General features: G+C 36.0%; 1 protein-coding gene across 1 annotated transcript in view; it reads left to right on the top strand.

Annotated features, from left to right (window-relative positions):
- Positions 1 to 19,204, top strand: part of HOMER1 (homer scaffold protein 1) — a 141,483-nt gene that overhangs the window by 46,494 nt on the left and 75,785 nt on the right. Inside the window, exons 2-3 of the mRNA XM_012462095.2 lie at positions 11,128 to 11,284; positions 16,339 to 16,470. Of these exons, the coding sequence (XP_012317518.1) occupies positions 11,128 to 11,284; positions 16,339 to 16,470 (289 nt within the window). The remainder of the gene's footprint in view (positions 1 to 11,127; positions 11,285 to 16,338; positions 16,471 to 19,204) is intronic.

Genomic DNA, 19,204 nt, shown 5'->3' with positions numbered 1-19,204 from the left:
GCAATAGAACTGTGTTACTTTTGACCTCTATTTTAACATTAAATAGGTTTTGTATAAATTGTTTTTTGATACTGAGCCAGGAAAACATTTTAAGCAGCTGTAAGTTAAAAGTTTGACTAACGTGCATTTACTTACTCCTCCACTACCTCCACCAGCTCACCCTTTCATAATGGAATAATTTAGAGGAGTATTGGAAACATTTTGGTATGGAAAAATAAAAACTAAATTTTATGCCAAAGGACTGTAATTTACCTTTTTGTGGTTAGAATTGGATATATGAGATGTGGTTTGAGTGTTGAGCTTTAAATTCTGGCTTTTTCACTATTGGAGCTAAAATAAGGTTTTAAACAAGCTCAGAAACGAGTATAGCAATTCACTGGGCTCAGATGGCCCAGAAATACATGAATAGCTGCTGAAGCGCACTAGTGATCAGGGATATGCAGATTGAAACTACAGTGAAATACCATTTCCCATGTCCAAAATTGGCACACATTAAAGATGTTACTTGGACATTTCCAAATGTTGGGAGGGTATAGTATAAAACTAATGAGTATAAATTGGTACAGGTGCTGTGACCTATGCCAATACCCTGTGACTAGGAATTCTTCTAGTGTATCTCTTGCATGTGTGCACAAGAAAACACACAGGAACGTTGTTTGTAATGCTATTTTGTAACAGTGCAAAAATGAGAACTACCTATATGTCTGTCAGTAGGGAAATGACTACAGAAAATATTGTCTAGTCCAACATTCCCCACTAGAAATATGATGTGAACAACATATGTAATTTGAAATTTACTTTTACATTTCTAAAAAGGAAGTCAAAATCAGTTTTTATATATTTTGACACAGTCTATCCAAAATGCTATCTTTTTAAAAGTGATTAATATGAAAGTCATGGAGATAGATTATATTTTAAAAATCCTGAGTCTTTGAAATCCATTATGTATTTTGCATTTAGAGCACATCTCAATTTAGATGTCAAATGTTTATTGGAAAACTTGATCTTAATTTAAATTTCATAAAATTTCTATTGGAAAATGTGGATTCACATACCCAGGTTGTTCCATATATACTTAAAAGCTTTTCAGACACTGACTTGAGTATCAGATAAAGTTTAAATTAATTCACTTTCTCAGTTGCATCAACTGAATTTCAAACGCTCAGTGGTCAGGTGGCTAGTGGATACCATATTGGATAGTGTAATTATAATCATAGCATGTATTGTTATGTGGCCTAGGCTGGGCATGGTGGCTTGCACCTTTAATCCCAGCACTTTAGGAGGCGGAAAAGTAGGAGGATCGCTTGAGCCCTGGAGTTTGAGACCAGCATGGGCAACATAGTGAGACCCCATCTCTACAAAGAAAAAAATAACCTGGACACGGTGGTGCACGTGCACCTGCAGTCCCAGCTACTCCAGAGGCTAAGGCAGGAGGATCACTTAAGTCTGAGAGGTCAAGGCTGAAGTGAGCTGTGATCGTACCACTCCAGGCTGGGCAACAGGACAAAACCCCATCTCAAAAAAACCTGGCCTATATTATATAAAGTAAAATGTGGTGGATTATTCAAATTTTGCATTGTCAATAAGAATTCCTAGAGAAGTGCCGTGAGGTTTTATGGTTTTTTGTGAGCAATTTTAAATATTCACAATAATACAGGGAATAATATACATGTATCTACTTTTCAAATTTCACAAATGTTAACATTTTGCTAAAGTATCTCTGGATCTTTCTCTTCAGTCCTGAGTTTATTAGAATATTTTTTTGTTCAGATATTGTATGGACTGAGTATCCACTCAGTTTGTAGCAGGTATAAAAGAAAAGTGTACCTAAAGCGTATTACGAATCTTCTTTGAAGGTTATATTAGCACTTAAACAATCTTTATAACATTTCATTCGTTTTTGTTTGTTTGTTTGGTTGGTTTTTTTGAGATGGAGTCTCACTCTATTGCCCACGCTGGAGTGCAGTGGCATGATCACTGCTCGCTGCAACCTCTGCCACCCAGGTTCAAGAGATTCTCTTGCCTCAACCTCCCAAGTAGCTGGGATTATAGGCGCCTGCCACTGTGCCCGGCTAATTTTTATATTTTTTAGTAGACATGGGGTTTCACCATCTTGGCCAGACTGGTCTCGAGCTCCTCGTGATCCACTTGCCTCGGCCTCCCAAAGTGCTGGGATTACAGGCGTGAGCCACTGCGCCTGGCCTTGTTGTTACTCTTTAAGTGTATTTTTATAATTTAATAATCTTAATTTCCAAATGGAAATTTTAGATTTGATATTTTCTTCAAATATGCCAAGTAAATACTTAATGTCGTGAAAGAACTGTAATGCAAACAATGATTTTTTAAAACCTTAAATTTCAGTGTTCACTTAAAGGATTAAAACATCAAGAAATTCAGATCATATTTTTTTTTTTTCTTTTTTAAAGAGATAGGGTCTTGCTTTGTCACTCATCCTGGAGTGCAGTGGCACAAGCATAGCTCACTGCGGCATCTAACTCCTGGGCGCAGATGATCCTCCTGCCTCAGCCTCTTGAGTAGCTGAGACTATAGGCGCATGCCACCACACCCAGCTAATTTTTAAATTTTTTGTAGAAGTGAGATCTTGCTGTTGCTCAACCTGGTCTGGAACTTGTGGGTTCAAGCTGTCCTCCCACCTTGGCCTCACAGAGCACTAAGACTACACAGGAGCCACTGTGCCTGGCCAGATTATACAATTAAAAAAATCCTTCCAGAAGACGTTTTGTAGCTATGGGTGTCATATTTTTAAGTCTTGATACCTCTGTTACAGCAAGGTCAGTTTACAATTTTGTATTTGCTACAGAGTTAACTTCCAAGTTTTAAAAAACATGGACCTGCTATATTTTTGGTTCATCACTAGATGGAGTTCTTGCAGTATAACTATGTGTTGGGTAGCCATTAGTAGAAAAATCTTTGCAGTTCTCAAAGTTTGTATATATAGTTCTTAAAAAAGAACATTGTATGTATAAGCAATCAACTTATTACACATATCATGGTAATAGGAACATACAATTGGTAGTATGTTAGATTATGCAATCATAATCTGGGTAGCATCAAAACAGGTATCTTAATGAGATTTTTCTTAGGGTAGGATTTATATTATATATGAGAAAGAGGGGGTGGTGAGATTTAAACCAGTTCTCTGATAATCATGTACAATTTCAATTTATGTTATTAAGTTGTACAGGATAATTCTTTCTAGGAAATTCCAGCGCTTGTGCTGATGCATCTGAAGTCATGCTATGCCACTTCATAGCGGCACTGAAACTAAATTCTCCAGCCATTACCTATCAAGTTAAACGGTAATTAGTGTCTGTCTGTTCCTGGACTTACGCTTGCCATTCTCATTTTGACCTTAACAAGTATTGTTCTCATGCCACTTCAGTCCCCCGAAAGCAAGCTGAAGGTAGAATGTTTTTTGTCTTACTTTCCTGTTTACTTCAAATCAAGGAGGGTGTTTTTTGTCAGGAATTGGATGTACCTTCAGCACTTGCAGTCCTACAGTTAGGCATATTTGGATTTCTGCTCCTCTCCTACTTTCCCTCATTCCTCAGTTGAGTTCAAACCTATTAAAACTGTCATTCTGTGATTATTTGGCAGTCTTCAGAAGTGGCCCCTCAAGCATTATTTTCCATTGTTAATTGTTATGTAAGTGTAATTTCTTCATAGTGCCATTTTAGAAAGATATTTTAATACCTATCAAGTTTAAGAAAAATTAAACAATACTTAAAAGATAAGAAAGAGAAGTAATAGCCCCTATCTCATCCCTTCCTTCAATGAGCCCCATCCCCAGAGGCAACTACTTTTAAAAATTGTAATTTTTATTTCTTTTGGTGGTTGCCTCCATAGGTCTAGTAAGCTCTTATACTACTATTTTTAAATTAAAAGCTTTGGATTTTAAATCCTTATTGCAGAAAGTCAACTGATAGTCAACTTTTGCCATTTCCACATTTCCCTTTCCATTTCCTCCTCTTCCCACCCACCTCAATGCAGTTATTCTTATAAATTTCTCTGTTGGTTCTACAGTTTTAAATGGGGATGCTGAAATTAAATTGTGTATATATGAGGTGGTGTTATGAAGTGAATGAATGACCAGGGTGTAGCTTGTATAGTTCTGAACTGCCACCAATCACATGTTATTTGTTGGGGGGTGGGCATGTTACTGCAGAGTTTATTGTAAGTAAACTTCTTCCTCAGTTTTCATTTGTATAGTTTTTTAAATGACAACTTTTTGAAACAGTTAGCAAACCTTATTATCACATAGAGGCTTGGAGATAGGTGAGTCATTGGTTCAGTGATACCATCAAGGAACCAGAGTCTTTGTTTTTCCATCTGCTGTTATTAATTGAGAACATTGGCTTTGTTCTCAAGTATGCGCCCCTCACAGTACTAAGGGTTTCTTCAGGTCCTGATGTCACATGCAAACATATTGTTTCGGAGAGTATTCCTTCTTACATGTGTACTGTCTGTGAGTGTACCTAGAAATTTCTAGCAAACTTTTCTTGGTTATTTCTTGGAATTGTTTCAGAAGTCCATCTCTAACCCAGCTTCTGGCAATAATGGGATTACCATGATTATCCTTAGTGAAGCTCACAGTCACACAGAAGAGGGTAGAGTATCTGAGGTTTATTGGGGAGCAGTATGGAAGAACAGTTCGTAGATAGCCAACAGGGTCTGCAGCAGAGTCAAATCCTTGGTGGAAAATATTACCAGGCTTATTTCTAATACTTCTTAGAATACTTAGAATACTTCCAGGCTACTTTCTTTTGGAAAATTAAAAAGAAAGGGAATTACTTGAAACCATAACCTTCTTTATAATCCCCTTTGCTACAGTAGCCATTTGTACTTACAAATCTGAAAAGCACACTTCTAGGCATTAAAGGTAGACTAGGAAATGTACAATTTCTTTTCCTTTCCTTGAGTTTGATTGTATTTATTGGACCTATGGCTTTGTACTCTCTTGGGATAAAGATTTACTGGGTAATCATAATATTTGTGAAAGTATAGACTTCATTGGTAACTTTAAAATAGCATCATCACTGATTTTTAAAAATCAAAGCTATCCAAGTGACAAATATTAGCTGTCTGCTTTTTTTTTAGACCTAGAACTTACGTATCTCCTGGAAAATATTTTTTTGTTTTGCTCTAGTTTTTTATGATCCTCATTTCTTTCTTATTACACAGATGCCTGAGAGCTAAATGTAGTAATTCTTTATGTCAACTCTAGTGAGTTTGAGTAAGTCTTATTTTTAAAATACAATCTGATTTTGCTACTTTTTTCTCAGGGTTATCTTAATATTCTTCTAGTTTTCCAAATCCATAGTAAGTTTTAGCATTCATCACTATATATAGTACTTTTACAGAATTGTAGCTCAAGATGAAGAACTTGAGAATGATTGTTATACCAGTTTCCTAGAATTATTTTATGAATCAATAGAAAAATACTCCAGTAAGCTTTTCTTATATCAGTAAAGTAGTTTGAATTACTTATTTTTCTGGTTATTGGTGTAAGAGGTTATGGAATAGATGGTGCTCTATGATTAAAGAGTGTGTGTGTGGGGGGTGGGGTTTGCATCTCTAAGCTAGTTTAAAGCATTTGAGAACAGTTGTGGTTTTTATTTGTTTTTCTTTTTTGAGATGGAGTCACCTAGGCTGGGGTGATACTGGCTCACTGCAACCTCTGCCTCCCGGGTTCAAGTGAGTCTCCTGCCTCAGCCTCCCAAGTAGCTGGGATAACAGGCATCTGCCACTGTGCCCAGCTAATTATTGTATTTTTAGTAGCGATGGGGTTTTATTGTGTTGACCAGGCTGATCTCGAACTCCTAACTTCAAGTGATTGCATTCTCCTTGGCCTCCCAAACTGCTGGGATTACAGGCGTGAAACACTGTGCCCAGCATGGTTCTATTTGTTTTTAAAATAGATTTTTAGAGTAATTTTTAAAGAATTTTTTTTTTTTAGTTTCTTAGCAGAGTTACTTTGAGTGTTCTTAGCAAGTATCCATTTACGAAATAATACTGTAGTCATTACTGAATAAGGCTTGAATTTTATATTACAAATATAATTAATAATATCGGTAAAGATGGTAGATTATCCAGACCAACTTTCAGTGAGATATTTACCTCAGAATTTGTCTTTTGATTCTCGTAGTATAGTCATAAATATAAATCCTAGGAGATGTAAATATATTACATGAAAGATTTCTAAGATCAAATAATTTACCAGATGCTGGATTATTTGGGGTTAGATTGATTTCTTTACTGCAGAACCTTTAACATACTAATGTATATTATAATGTATATTCTCAGAACCTTTAACATACTAATGTATATTGTAAATATTTTAGAATAAGATATAACAGTGTTTGCAAAAGTTATTTAAACATAGAGCATTCATTTCTTGGGTTGTCGTTCAATACAAATACACTTTGGGAAATGCTGGTATTTGATCTAGTTAGTATTTGTGTGAATTGTTGTATAGAAAGTAGTGTCGAACCTTTATGAGTGCCATTCAGTTTATGAAAAGATATTAACTTTAATGCTTGGACACTTGGAACAATCAATTTCAAATGTATTACAGGTCTTTTTAAGAGATTAAGAGCTAGCTTTTTAAGATTTCAGGTATATGTAAATTCTTTAAAGATTTCGGATATAGCTTCTATACTGCTGCTTATACAGCTTTTTTCTAAATGAAATTTATGAGCATGCCTAGCATTGAAACATACCCATCATAAAATCTGGTGATTCCCCAAACTCTGCACACCAGCTTGGTTTTCTCTGAGCTCCAAACTAGTGTTTTTAAGTTCCTGACCCAAGAGTTCTACATGCAAACCCTATAGGCATCTCAGTTCCTTCAAAACTGAGCTCAAGAACAGGCGATCCCAACACTTTGGGAGGCGAAGGTGGGTGGATCACAAGGTCAGGAGTTTGAGACGAGCCTGGCCAAGATGGTGAGACCCTGTCTGTACTAAAAATACAAAAATTAGCCAGGCATGGTGGTGGGCACCTGTAGTCCCAGCTACTCGGGAGGCTGAGGCAGGAGAATCACTTGAACCTGGGAGGTGGAGGTTGTAGTGAGCTGAGATTGTGCCACTGCACTCTAGTCTAGGTGACAGAGCAAGACTCCATCTCAAAAAAAAAAACCAAAAAAAAAAAAAAAACTAGGCTCATCTTCCCCTTCCTCTTCCCTAATCTCAGATTCTACTTTCTGTGTTCCATCCTTGCTAGTGGCACTGTCTTCTTTTCAGTTACCCAAACTAGAAACCCAGGAGACTCAGATTCCTTCTTTGTCTTACACACTAGGATTTCTTAACCTTGGCACTATTGATATTTTGAGCTGGAAAATTCCTTGTTGTGGGAAGCTGTCCTGTGCATTGTAGATGTTTAGCAACATCCCTGGATGCTACCCACTAGATGCCAATAGCAGTTTCCTTCATTGTGACAACCAAAAATGTGTCCAGACATTGTGAAATGTCCCAAGGAACAAATCACCCCAGTTTGAGAACCACTGCCCTATATCCAATCCATTACTTACCTACTGATACGACTTCCTAAATTTATGTTTAATCCCTAACCACATCTTCATCCTGTTCCCTAACATCCCATCCTCTTTATTTGTTAATATTCGGGATTCTTTAGTAGGGTTCTGACTAGTCTCTCTGTGTCCAGTGTTTCTTTCCAACCCGCCTTCTTTTTAGTGCTGCCAAATTTATATTTCTTTTGTTTTGCTCTGTGTGTGTGTGTGTGTGTGTGTGTGTGTGTGTGTGTGTGTGTGTGACAAAATCTGGCTCTGTCACCCAAGTTGGAGTGCAGTGGCATGATCTTGGCTCACTGCAATCTCCGCCTCCCAGGCTCAAGCCATCCTCCCACCTCAGCCTCCAAGTAGCTGGGACTACAGGTGTGGACCACCACGCTAGGCTAATTTTGGTTTTGCCATGTTGCCCATGCTGGTCTCAAACCTGTGAGCTCAAGTGATCTGCCCAGCTCAGTCTCCCAAAGTGCTGACGTTACAGGCATGAGCTACCACACGTGGCCCAAATTTATCTTTCTAAAATGCAAAGCTGGCGCTGAGCTAGGTGGCTCACTCCTGTAATCATAGTAACTCAAGAGGCTGAGGTGGAAGGATTGCTTGAGGTCAAGAGTTCAAGACCAGCCTGGGCAATATAGGGAGAGCCTATCTCTTAAAAAAAAAAAAAAGCAAAACTGTTTCCTGTTTATAATCTCTCAATAGCTTTCAGTAGAGACCCTCATGAACTGTCTTCTCTCTTTTTCATTCTAGCCTCATTCTTCAAAGGCACTCATACTTACTTACCTATGCTAAGGTTCTTGCCACACAGTGTATGTAGCCCTCTTCCCACTGTGCAACAGTTTGTTTCAAACTCTATTTAGGCATCTGTTTTCTATCACAGCTGTCAGTTACTTATTTTTAGAGAATCTGTCATGGTGAAGAGGATTTTGTTTTTAACGTATCCATCTTTTCTCACCAAATTGAATTTTTCAAGGGCAGGGACCGTCTTGATCCTACATCTTGGTATGTGATAGATATTCAATAAAAGTTTGAATCATTTATTAGTATGTCCTGTCAGATGCCATAACATCCTCATTACTTCTAGGAGTTCTGTTTCCTGTATCCATAGTGAAAATTATTTCCCTAGTCTTTATCATACAGACTTTGAAGTGCAGGCTTTTGACCACAGAAATCTTAAACTATAATTTTCTTTAAGAAACCAGGTATTCAGAAAAGAATTGAAGAAAGCTGAGTACTTAGTTGATATTTAAATATCATTTGCTTATAAGATAGCTAGTTTACTTTAAAGATTTTTATTCTGAAAAAAATTAAATTGTGTGGATTAATTAAATATATGACTTAATATGATGTAGAAAGTCTTCACCATACTAAAAACATTGCACTTCCATTGAGTAAGGATTTGTTGATTATAGAAAGCTTGCAAAAGCAATATTATATCTTAATACTAATTCAGCATTTTAGAAAATATGTTTATCAGAACACACTTCTATAATCACCAACTTGTGTTACTTAGGTGAATTTCAGATTTTTAATCCCTATCAAATTAACAACAAAAAATCAAGTAATCAAGTTAGTAAAGAATAGAGTGTCCTATCTCCCTTCCTTATGTGCCTTAATAGAGTTGTGTATGATTAGATGTCCCTGTGACTTGGAACTAGCCACTCTCAGCCTGACCAACAATACTTTTACCTCAGACTTTAATTAGAAGATAGAAAAATAGGGGTTGCAGGGCTTTTGGAAGATAACCCTATAGCACCAGCTCACTGAAAGTCAGTGGTTGAGGATGGGAAACAGGGAATGAATGAGACCTAATACCAATTCAGAGTTCATCATCCTGGTAACTGCCAAATTGTTCATAATTATTTGTTAAATGAATCCATATATAATGGCAGTTAAACAAGAAGTAATGGCTCCACTTCATTTTTTTAGGGAGTGGCACAAAATATATCACTTTCTTTTAAGAAAGAGTCTTTAATAAAAAAAAGTTATATAGGAGGTTTCCAGAAATAAAACTAGGAAAGAGCCAGGTTACCTACAGGGAAGGTACCTCCCTTTCACACCGATTCTTTAAGGGCTGAAATGGATATAGGAGACACCCAACCTCTTATTAACCTTAGGAGCCATTTTGGCATGGACTCAGATTTGCCTTGCCCGTTTTTCTAATTTTTCTCCTCCATATTCACCCTTCCTTTCTTCAAATTTAAAATTTTAGAAATTAAAAAATTCTTCATAATTTAAAAATCAATTTACTTAATAAATATTAAATTTTTCTTTATGACCTTAAACTTCTTTATAAAAGAAAGCTGTGTAGTGAAATTAAAGAAATGAGCTTTATTTGGGCTCTATATAAAAAAAAAGACTTGATAAATTCTGCTTCTAAAAGAGTTTTTACTCAGAACTTGGAAATTTTTGAATTATAATGCTTCTATGTACACATTGTCTTATGCTTGTTGTTCATACTGTAAAGAATTCTGTAATTATATTTTAAATAAGTATTTTTTACTAGTTTTGGTTCTTTATAATTTTTTAAATCTCCATATCTTTAAGGCCCTGCTTGATTTAAGTAAGAGATATTTGTGGTTTCAGCAACTTTGTTTTCCATATACTTTAAAGCATAGTAGAGATTATAGTAAATGTACACTATCCTAGTAAATTCTTTACCTATTCCCAGAATAATGTGATTTTAAATGGGTAAAAATATTAACCTTGTGAGGATCAAATATAAGATACTTATATTTTAACAAAGCACAGTTTATTCTCATTATTCACAGTAGTTATGTTCTATGAAGGTGCCAGCAACACTAAGTTAGCAGATACTGTACTGAACCATTGACCTTAGGGAAAAATACTGTGTCATGTTCCTACAAGCTTCTGGTCATGACATTTCTGTCAACTAATCAATATATAACCATGTTTTATGTGTGTTTCTATTTAAAGACACCTTGCTTAATATATATTCTTAATCTATTAACATTGAACTGATGGCCAACAGCACTGTAACTCATGTCTCAGTGAGACTTATCTAACACACATATTTTCTCCACATTACAGCCTTCTTGCGCCTAGGAACAGCTAGCATCTGGGAACACTTCAGCATGATGCTTAGGGGCCATTTTAAACAGTGAAAGCACCAATAAAATGTGAAATGTCAAAAACATGGTGTTAAATAGACCACAAAAAGGACACTTGTGTATGTAGTATGAGAACTGAAACAAGAAGGCAATGTCACTTTGTTCAGCTTCAGATGGAAATGTGCCACGTCAAGTGACGCATGGTTTTGCATTGCCCTGTGTGTATCTGTGAAAGACTAAGAATGTGCTGCAGTATTGATTTGGGGGTTACAAATAAATTTTAGTGAGTAGGTTAATTCACATATACAGAATCTTCAAATAATGAGGATTGACTATAATAGTTTTTAGAAAGCTTATGATTGAATACTTAGAATATGCAGATTTGAAAGTTTCTCTTTCAGGGATGTGGAAATTGTTGATTAAGCAGAATCATCCTTGCAGTTTTCATGTTCTCTTGTCTAGTGAAATAAAACTGGCTGCTTTCAGTTCATCATTTTCTTTTCTGCCCTGCAGGGAACAACCTATCTTCAGCACTCGAGCTCATGTCTTCCAGATTGACCCAAACACAAAGAAGAACTGGGTACCCACCAGCAAGCATGCAGTTACTGTGTCTTATTTCTATGACAGCACAAGAAATGTATATAGGATAATCAGTTTAGATGGCTCAAAGGTAAGCTATGTTTACTTCTAATGATCTGGCTGTTTTTGCTTTTTTCAGTATGGCATTTTAGTTTTATTCAGAGAATTTTACCTTCATTAAAATAAAATGTTTCCTTTTGAGTTCTTAAAGCTTTTAAGAAACAAAACTGATTATTAAGGTAGCAACATGTTTTGTCCGCTAAATTACTTTGATTAACCACTTTATTGTTACATGCCAAAATAGTCTATAAATTTGAGGTCATTCCATTTATTTAATATTCATTGCGTATCTGTTGTGTCAGGCATTATGCCAGGTACTAGGAATATAATGGTGGACAGAATAGACATGGTCTAGAATTCTAGGAGCTCTAATTCTTTTCAGATATACTGCTATAGACTGGTAGCAGTTCAAAGTCCCTACATCTTAGGAAGTGTGCCAATGTCAATACTAAAACTGACATTTCTTATCTGAAGAGAAGTATAAGGACAAAACCTATTGTTTTATTTTTAGGAGAGGCAGATAGTGTAACAGTTGGGAGCAAGGTCTCCCTGGGTTCACATCTGAACTCCACCATCTACTGAGTGTTTTGTCTTTGGGCAGATTACATCTCTGATCCTCATTGTTCTCAACTCAGTACTGGTAGTTGTTGAGGATTAAATGAGTTAATTATTATTATTATTATTATTTTTGGAGACGGAGTCTTGCTCTGTTGCCCAGGCTGGAGTGCAGTGTTGTGATCTCGGCTCACTGCAGCCTCCACCTCCTGGGTTCAAGCGATTCTCCTGACTCAGCCTCCCTAGTAGCTGAGATTACAGATATGTGCCACCACACCTGGCTAATTTTTATATTTTTAGTAGAGACAGGGTTTCACCACGTTGGCCAGGCTGGTCTTGAATTCCTGACCCCGTGAGTCACCGCGCCCCAGCAGGGGATCCTTTTATCATCAGTGAACTGTGTAGAACTCAACGTAGAGAAATTCTAAAAAAAAATCAGACTCTAAGATTGTAGATTTAAAGGGTGTAGAAAGATGAGGTCTTCAGTTTCTTAAAGCCATGAGGCCTTTCCACTTCCAGGAATTTTAGCAATTAAATAAAGGGGTTAAGTGCACAGACTGTAGAGCCAGACTGTAGAAATGTTTGTTTCTACCACCTGCTTGCCATCTGTATTAGCCCATTCTCATATGCCATGAAGAAATACCTGAGGTTGGGTAATTTCTAAAGGAAAGAGGTTGAATTGACTCACAGTTCTACATGGTTGGGGAGGCCTCAGGAAACTTAGAATCGTGGCAGAAGGTATGTTTTCACAGAGCAGCAGGAGAGAGAATGAGAGCAAGCAGGGGAAATATCAGACGCTTATAAAACCATCAGATCAGATCTCCTTCGACTAACTCGCTAGCACAAGAACAGTATGGGGGAAACTGTCCCCCCATGATTCAGTTACCTCCACCTGGTTCCACCCTTGACACATTAGGGATTACAATTCAAGGTGAGATTTGGATGGGGACACAGAGCCAAACCATATCACCATCCCATCTCAAGTAAAGGACTTGAGAAATAGGAATAGTTCATTTCTGTGAAGCTTTATTTAGTGAAGAATAATTTTGTCATATTTTATAACTGTCTGGTTTAGTGAAGTTTGACAGATATTAGATATTATAACCTGAGACTCTAGAGTGTTATTTTATTTCTTTTCCCCATATTTGAACCTTGAATTCTCTGCAGTCTGTTTTTTTTCTGGGCCCAAATGACAGACAACATGTCTCCTTTAGAAAGGAGGATTAAAAGAGATAACAGAAAAAGATAACAATCCTCCTTTATTAGAAAGGAAGGTTAAATATTCTAGACAAGTAAAGGTCAACTGAAGTAGTCCCATGTACAAGAAATGAAACCATATGGAAGTGATTAAATAGATTTCATTTGCTAATTTAACCTTCACCAGATTAAAATACTTTGACTTATTTTAAAGGAAGGAATTTTAGTAATTAAATAATCCTCATGTGTTCTTCCCACCAAAGCAATATGAACTGTTGCTCTGGCATTTCCATTTCTGAATATACTTTACTGATTGTAATTATTAGAATCATAAGTCTTTGGAAAAGCTTTTTGTTTTCTATCTTCTGTAGCAGAGTTCTATTTTCTAATTATTTTCTAGACTAATGGTCTTAACTGCTGCAGTTCCTACAGGAGTAGTTGTTTTTTAAGTCAGCAGTAGTGGTTTGACTCAGCTAAACAAGTGTTTTCTCCTTCCCACCCCCACTTCTGCTCTTCATGATTCAGTTGAAAAGCCCTTAGGTGCCCTGCCTAGAAAATGTGCACTTGTTCTCACTTAGTGCCTCTACTGTGCATATGAAGTTTGCCTTAAGGTTTTCCGATTATGCTACAGAGACATCAGCATGGCCATGGGCCAGGATCAGGGCATACTGTGTGATCCGTACATGAGGTAGTAATGACACTGCATTTCTGTCTGTTTTCATTAAAAGGACTAGAACTCCAGGGTTGAGAGACATATTTATTTTAAAGAACTAGTCAAAGAAACTAAGAAATCAAGCTTTTAAAAAGTGTGGGATCAGGGCCAGATGCAGTGGCTCACACCTGTAACCCCAGCACTCTGGGAGGCTGAGGCAGGTTGATCACCTGAGGTCAGGAGTTTTGAGACCGGCCTGACCAACATCGAGAAATCCCGTCTCTACTAAAAATATCAAGAGCAAAACTTTGCCTCAAAAAAAAAAAGTGCGAGATCATCTATCATTTTAAGGTTTTCTTCGTTAAAAAGAACAAGTAATACAGAGACAAAGAAAGGTTCAGATTGGAGATTAAAATAAAACTTATAAAAGCAGAAAGAAATTAATTTGAAATAGTTAAAATAAGGGGGCTTAGTGACCAATTAACAGCACATTGGCCAGTTTTCTTAGTTGCCTAATAAAACCTGTTGTTGACTCACTTTTGAGTTATTAGGGGCACATATAAAATGCCCTTATCTTTTAGAAAACATGGAGATCCCAGCTGAGATGTGCCCTCTTCAGGACCAGCAAATCTAAGACAGTGCCTGCCAGTCTTGACCTTCTTGCCTTTCACTCTGTCACATCCTGGTCTTCGCAGTACTTACTACTCTCTGAAATTACATTGGTCAGCTACTTATTTATTTATTTATTTATTGAGACAGAATCTTGCTCTGTCACCTAGGCTGGAGTACGGTGGCACGAACTCAGTTCACTGTAATCTCTGCCTCCCAGGTTCAAGTGATTCTCGGGCCTCAGCCTCCCGAGTAGCTGGGATTACAGGTGTGTGCCACCATGCCTGGCTAAATTTTTGTATTTTTAGTAGAGATGGGGTTTTACCATGTTGGTCAGGCTGGTCTCAAACTCCTGACCTTGTGATCCTCCCGCCTTGGCCTCCCAAAGTGCTGGGATTACAGGCATGAGTCACTGTGCCTGGCCTGTCAGCTATTTATTTGCATGTGTGTTTACTGGCCCCTCTTATTCTAGACTGCAATCTACAATTACATTGCCCTTGTTATTGTTGTGTCTCAGATTTTTAGAACTGTGCCTGGCATTTAAAAGGTATTCAATAAAAAAGTTGAATAAATGAATGATTTTTTACCATTTGTTAATAAATTCTTTTCCATTTAGTCTTTTCATTTGATGCCGTTCAAGTTAGAGCAGTTAGTAGCCACATTTTACAGATCCAAAGTGACATACTAAGAAAAGCAGTTTTTGAACTGAAGGATAAGGAAGCTGTATAAGCATGAATATGTAAATTTTGTCTGAGGTAAAAACACTTAATTGAGGATAAGGGTTCTTATATCATAATAGATGACACATCTTCTGTTTGAGAGAAAGGAAGGGACCACTCTGGTTTTTTTTTTAGTAGGACAGGTGTCATGCATTCATTTTTATGACTTCTTCAATTCCTGCATAGCTCATAAATATTTACTTTTATACTGTTGTTCACATGGTAAGCAAATTTAGTTTTGTTCAGAAAATGCTTGATTTTTCATTCCACATTTAAGAGTTCAGCAGATGACTGCTTATGGATTTGTTAACATATATCTATTAATATTGGAATCACTTTTTAATCTTAAATTTGGAGTGCATTAGACTAAAAAAAGATTCCTCACTTTTATGGTATTGGCAGAGAGAATGAGTTAATTTTATGACAAGTGAAATTTATTATGGTGATCACCAAAGTTAATATTTAGTAACATGTTAAAAATGCTGGTTTTCTAAGAAATTATATGTTAAACAAAAATGATAGCAATTCTCAACATCATGAATCTATACCATTTTATGAGAAAAGAAATGAGTATACAGTTGACTCTTGACACTGGTTTGAACTATTCAGGTTTACATATACATGGATCGAAAAATAGAGTATTTGTATGATGTGAAAACCAAGTATTAGAGGGGCTGACCTCGTATATGCAGGTTCTTCAGTGCTAACTATGGGACTGGAGTATGCATGGGTTTTGGTATACACAGCAGTCCCAGAACCAATCTCCCAAGCATAGCAAGGAATGCCTCTATATTTAGAGATTTGTTTTTTCCTTTAGTAAAGGGAAAAAGTACTGAACAATTGAAAGTCTTTTCTGTATCATAATGTATTTCAGATAAATCAGCTTGAAGAAAACTCAATTATGGATTTTAGAAAATCAGTGTCATATTTTCTATGTATATATTCATTTTTGAAAGATTCTTTAGAGGGTGGCACCCTACTTTTAAATAAACCACTATTAAGGTCTACTTTCCTCTAGTGATTATCATCCAAAGTTAATAAATACTGATTCTAAACATTCAAAAAGAAAAAACTGACCACATTAAAAACTCTTTGACAATTTTTAGATCATAGGTAAACTTATTGAGTGAAAATGTTGAAATTTTTGATAGAGTGTCATCATATTTATATTTTAGTTAACATTATTTCCATACTGTCACTTACAATGCCAGAAACTGTTTCTGTAACTATCTTTATGTATTTAAGATTGTGGCTTATTAATAAATCTATGTTTTTATGTAACAGAATGGTCTTGTATTTAAATGCCTGTTTGCTAATTTTTTGTTGGTTACTCATACTTGCTTTATTTTCCAGGCAATAATAAATAGTACCATCACCCCAAACATGACATTTACTAAAACATCTCAGAAGTTTGGCCAGTGGGCCGATAGCCGGGCAAACACTGTTTATGGATTGGGATTCTCCTCTGAGCATCATCTTTCGAAAGTGAGTTAAATCATAAGATTTGAATGAAAATCTTCATCTTCAAGTCATATATCTTAAATATATAATACCAAATGGAGAGTATAAAATAGAGGAGAAATTTATTTACTATTCTCAGAACAACAGTAGCAACTTCAGAGCAAGAAGCAAGAGATCATTAGATTCTACTGTCACTTTGAAAATGTATCGTACACATTAAAAACAGGCATCATTGGTTGAGAAGGATTTGTGTGGTTAATTGTATGATAGGAATGAAAAGGTGAGGATTATCACTTCAGAATGGATTTTTTGTCAGAGATTAGCACCCTCAACTGGAGATGGTCTGCAAGAGAAGCAGATACCAAGCTCTTTTGAATTGTGAAAACTCACTCAGACAGTGATACAGATTTCAGCATTTTGATGTGAGAGCAGGTACATATAAATTACTGTGTTTAGAGAAAATTGTGCTTTATCTGGATGTGGAATATTCTGAGCTCTGATGCAGTGCAGACTGAGATACTATAGACATCATGAGGAATTTTTAGATAATACCAAGTGACCAGAAAGGCCAATGAAATGCAGATCATCTGCAGGCTAAGTAATGGAAATAAAACAGTTCTGTCAATAAGGAAAAGCCACGTAATGTTTATACCACCAGCACCTCGAGTTCTTGTGGATGTTACACAGAAAATAATATAAGAAAAAAGAAACAATCTCAATATACTAATATGATCGAGGAGAAAAGTACAACTCACTTTCATCTTCAAATCTTGGGCCTACCAGACTTAAAGATTTACACTTAAAACCTCTGTTTGAAGTATTCAGTTAAAAGGATAACCAGATTTTTAAAATACTTTACATGTGATTTGGTATATGCAGGATCTGATACTAAAACCCAGGCTAGAAAGCTGAAGTTATTCAAGTGCAGAGAAATCAGGCTCTTGTAGATGTACACTGTTTATAGTCACATTAAACTTTAAGCTGTTTTTCTTTATAGAAGTTATTCTGTATTTAAATTCTTAAAACTGTGTTCTTTTCAGAAATCTTACACTTTTGTGAATATGTATTGAATTTATTTTGTTTCCTTCTAATTATAAACATTTCTTAACACTGTTTTCAAGTGTTTTTGTTATCTTTTGGATATGAATTATAGTTTAAATCTCAATTTTAAGGCTATTTTAACTTTTGCCTTGGTGATTATGAATCATTTTCTGTCGAATGATTAAAATAAATATTAAGACCAGGCATGGTGGCTCATGCCTTTAATCCCAGCACTATGAGAGGCCAAGGTGGGCAGATCACTTGAGGCCAGGAGTTGACAGGCCTGGTCAACATGATGATACCCTGTTTCTACTAAAAATACAAAAAAAAAATTAGCCTGGTGTGGTGGCACACATCTGTAATCCCAGCCACTTGGGAGCCTGAGGCAGGAGAATCATTTGAACCTGGGAGGTGGAGGCTGCAGTGAGCCAAGATTGCACCATTGCACTCCAGCTTGGGACAGAGCAAGACTCTGTCTCAAACAACAACAACAACAACAACAAATAAATATTATCTTTGGTTTCTCGTATATACATCTTATTCTTTAAATATATTTCTTGAACTGTGGTGAAGATAAGAGTTTTACATTCAAAGTATCTCAGCATAACTAGGATACAGGTATCCAGTGAACATTTTGCCCTTCCATAAACAGTTCTATTGAGAAATTATATGTTTAATATTTTTGCCATCATTCAGAACCTTTTTAGAACTTGGGGCTTTTTTTTTGGTTTGTTTATTTGTTTTGATTGTCTATTAAAGACTATAGCAAAAAAAATCTATAAATATATCTACTTGCTGAATTTCTTAACTTGACAATACAAGAACTAAATCGTGGATTATTTTCTCAAACTTGCCTTAAATGCTTTTTGGGCTAAGTAATTTTGTCTATAAATTAAGTTCTTCATTACCTCTTTCAGGTTACTGAGCAGCTAACTAATGTAGCAAAGGAATAGTTTATTAACTTCCGTCAATTCTACTCTTTTCCCTTGTTTCAGCTTTTCTCTAAGAATGGCTTTTATTTTTCAAAAAAATTTTTTTTCTTCTTTAAAGTAAGCATATGCCTTTGACCAGTCTGCCTGGTGGTAAATCTCCTAGTATTTGAGGGTGGTTTGAATATTGGGAAACAGCTCTTAAGCTCTTGGAGCCAATTCAAGCTTATATATTCCCAGAACTTGGCTCCAGGAGCTTAAGATCAATCTCTCCTGAATGTTTTGATCAAAGATGACAAAATCATAATTTATTTTTCCAGGCTACCTTGTAGACTAATTTTGGTGTTTTGTAGACTGTAGAAGACTCAAAGGAGTTTATAATCTTTTACATAAACGAAGCAAGTGTATAAATATTCTAGCTTGTTTCATCATTTAAGTCATGAGTAAGTCAAAACATTATAAGTATTTGGAGAAGGCAATTCTAGACAAAGACGTCTCAAAATAAGGGAAAGTAGCATCATTGGAAAAAAAATATGGTCTCTTAAGATTAACTGGTATGAACAAAATTCCAGCTATGCTTGGATTGTTAGAGTGCTTACTAAGTTGTATTTTGTTATCATGGAAACCTAAGCTGTCACTTTTTTCTTTTGCTGAAAACTCAGGATATAAAAACTAGCAATAGTGTAAATTTTTATGAAGTTGAGAAGGATTTTAAACATTCACTATTGTGGAATGTTAAATTAGTGTAAGAAAAACCTTGTGTACTATTTCATATAACATAAAGAGAA

The sequence above is a fragment of the Aotus nancymaae genome, unplaced genomic scaffold (genome assembly GCF_030222135.1).
Source record: "Aotus nancymaae isolate 86718 unplaced genomic scaffold, 86718_ANA_hifiasm-v0.15.2.pri h1tg000014l, whole genome shotgun sequence".
In the NCBI taxonomy this organism is placed as follows: domain Eukaryota; kingdom Metazoa; phylum Chordata; class Mammalia; order Primates; family Aotidae; genus Aotus; species Aotus nancymaae.
This window is presented reverse-complemented; position numbering and strand designations above follow the sequence as displayed.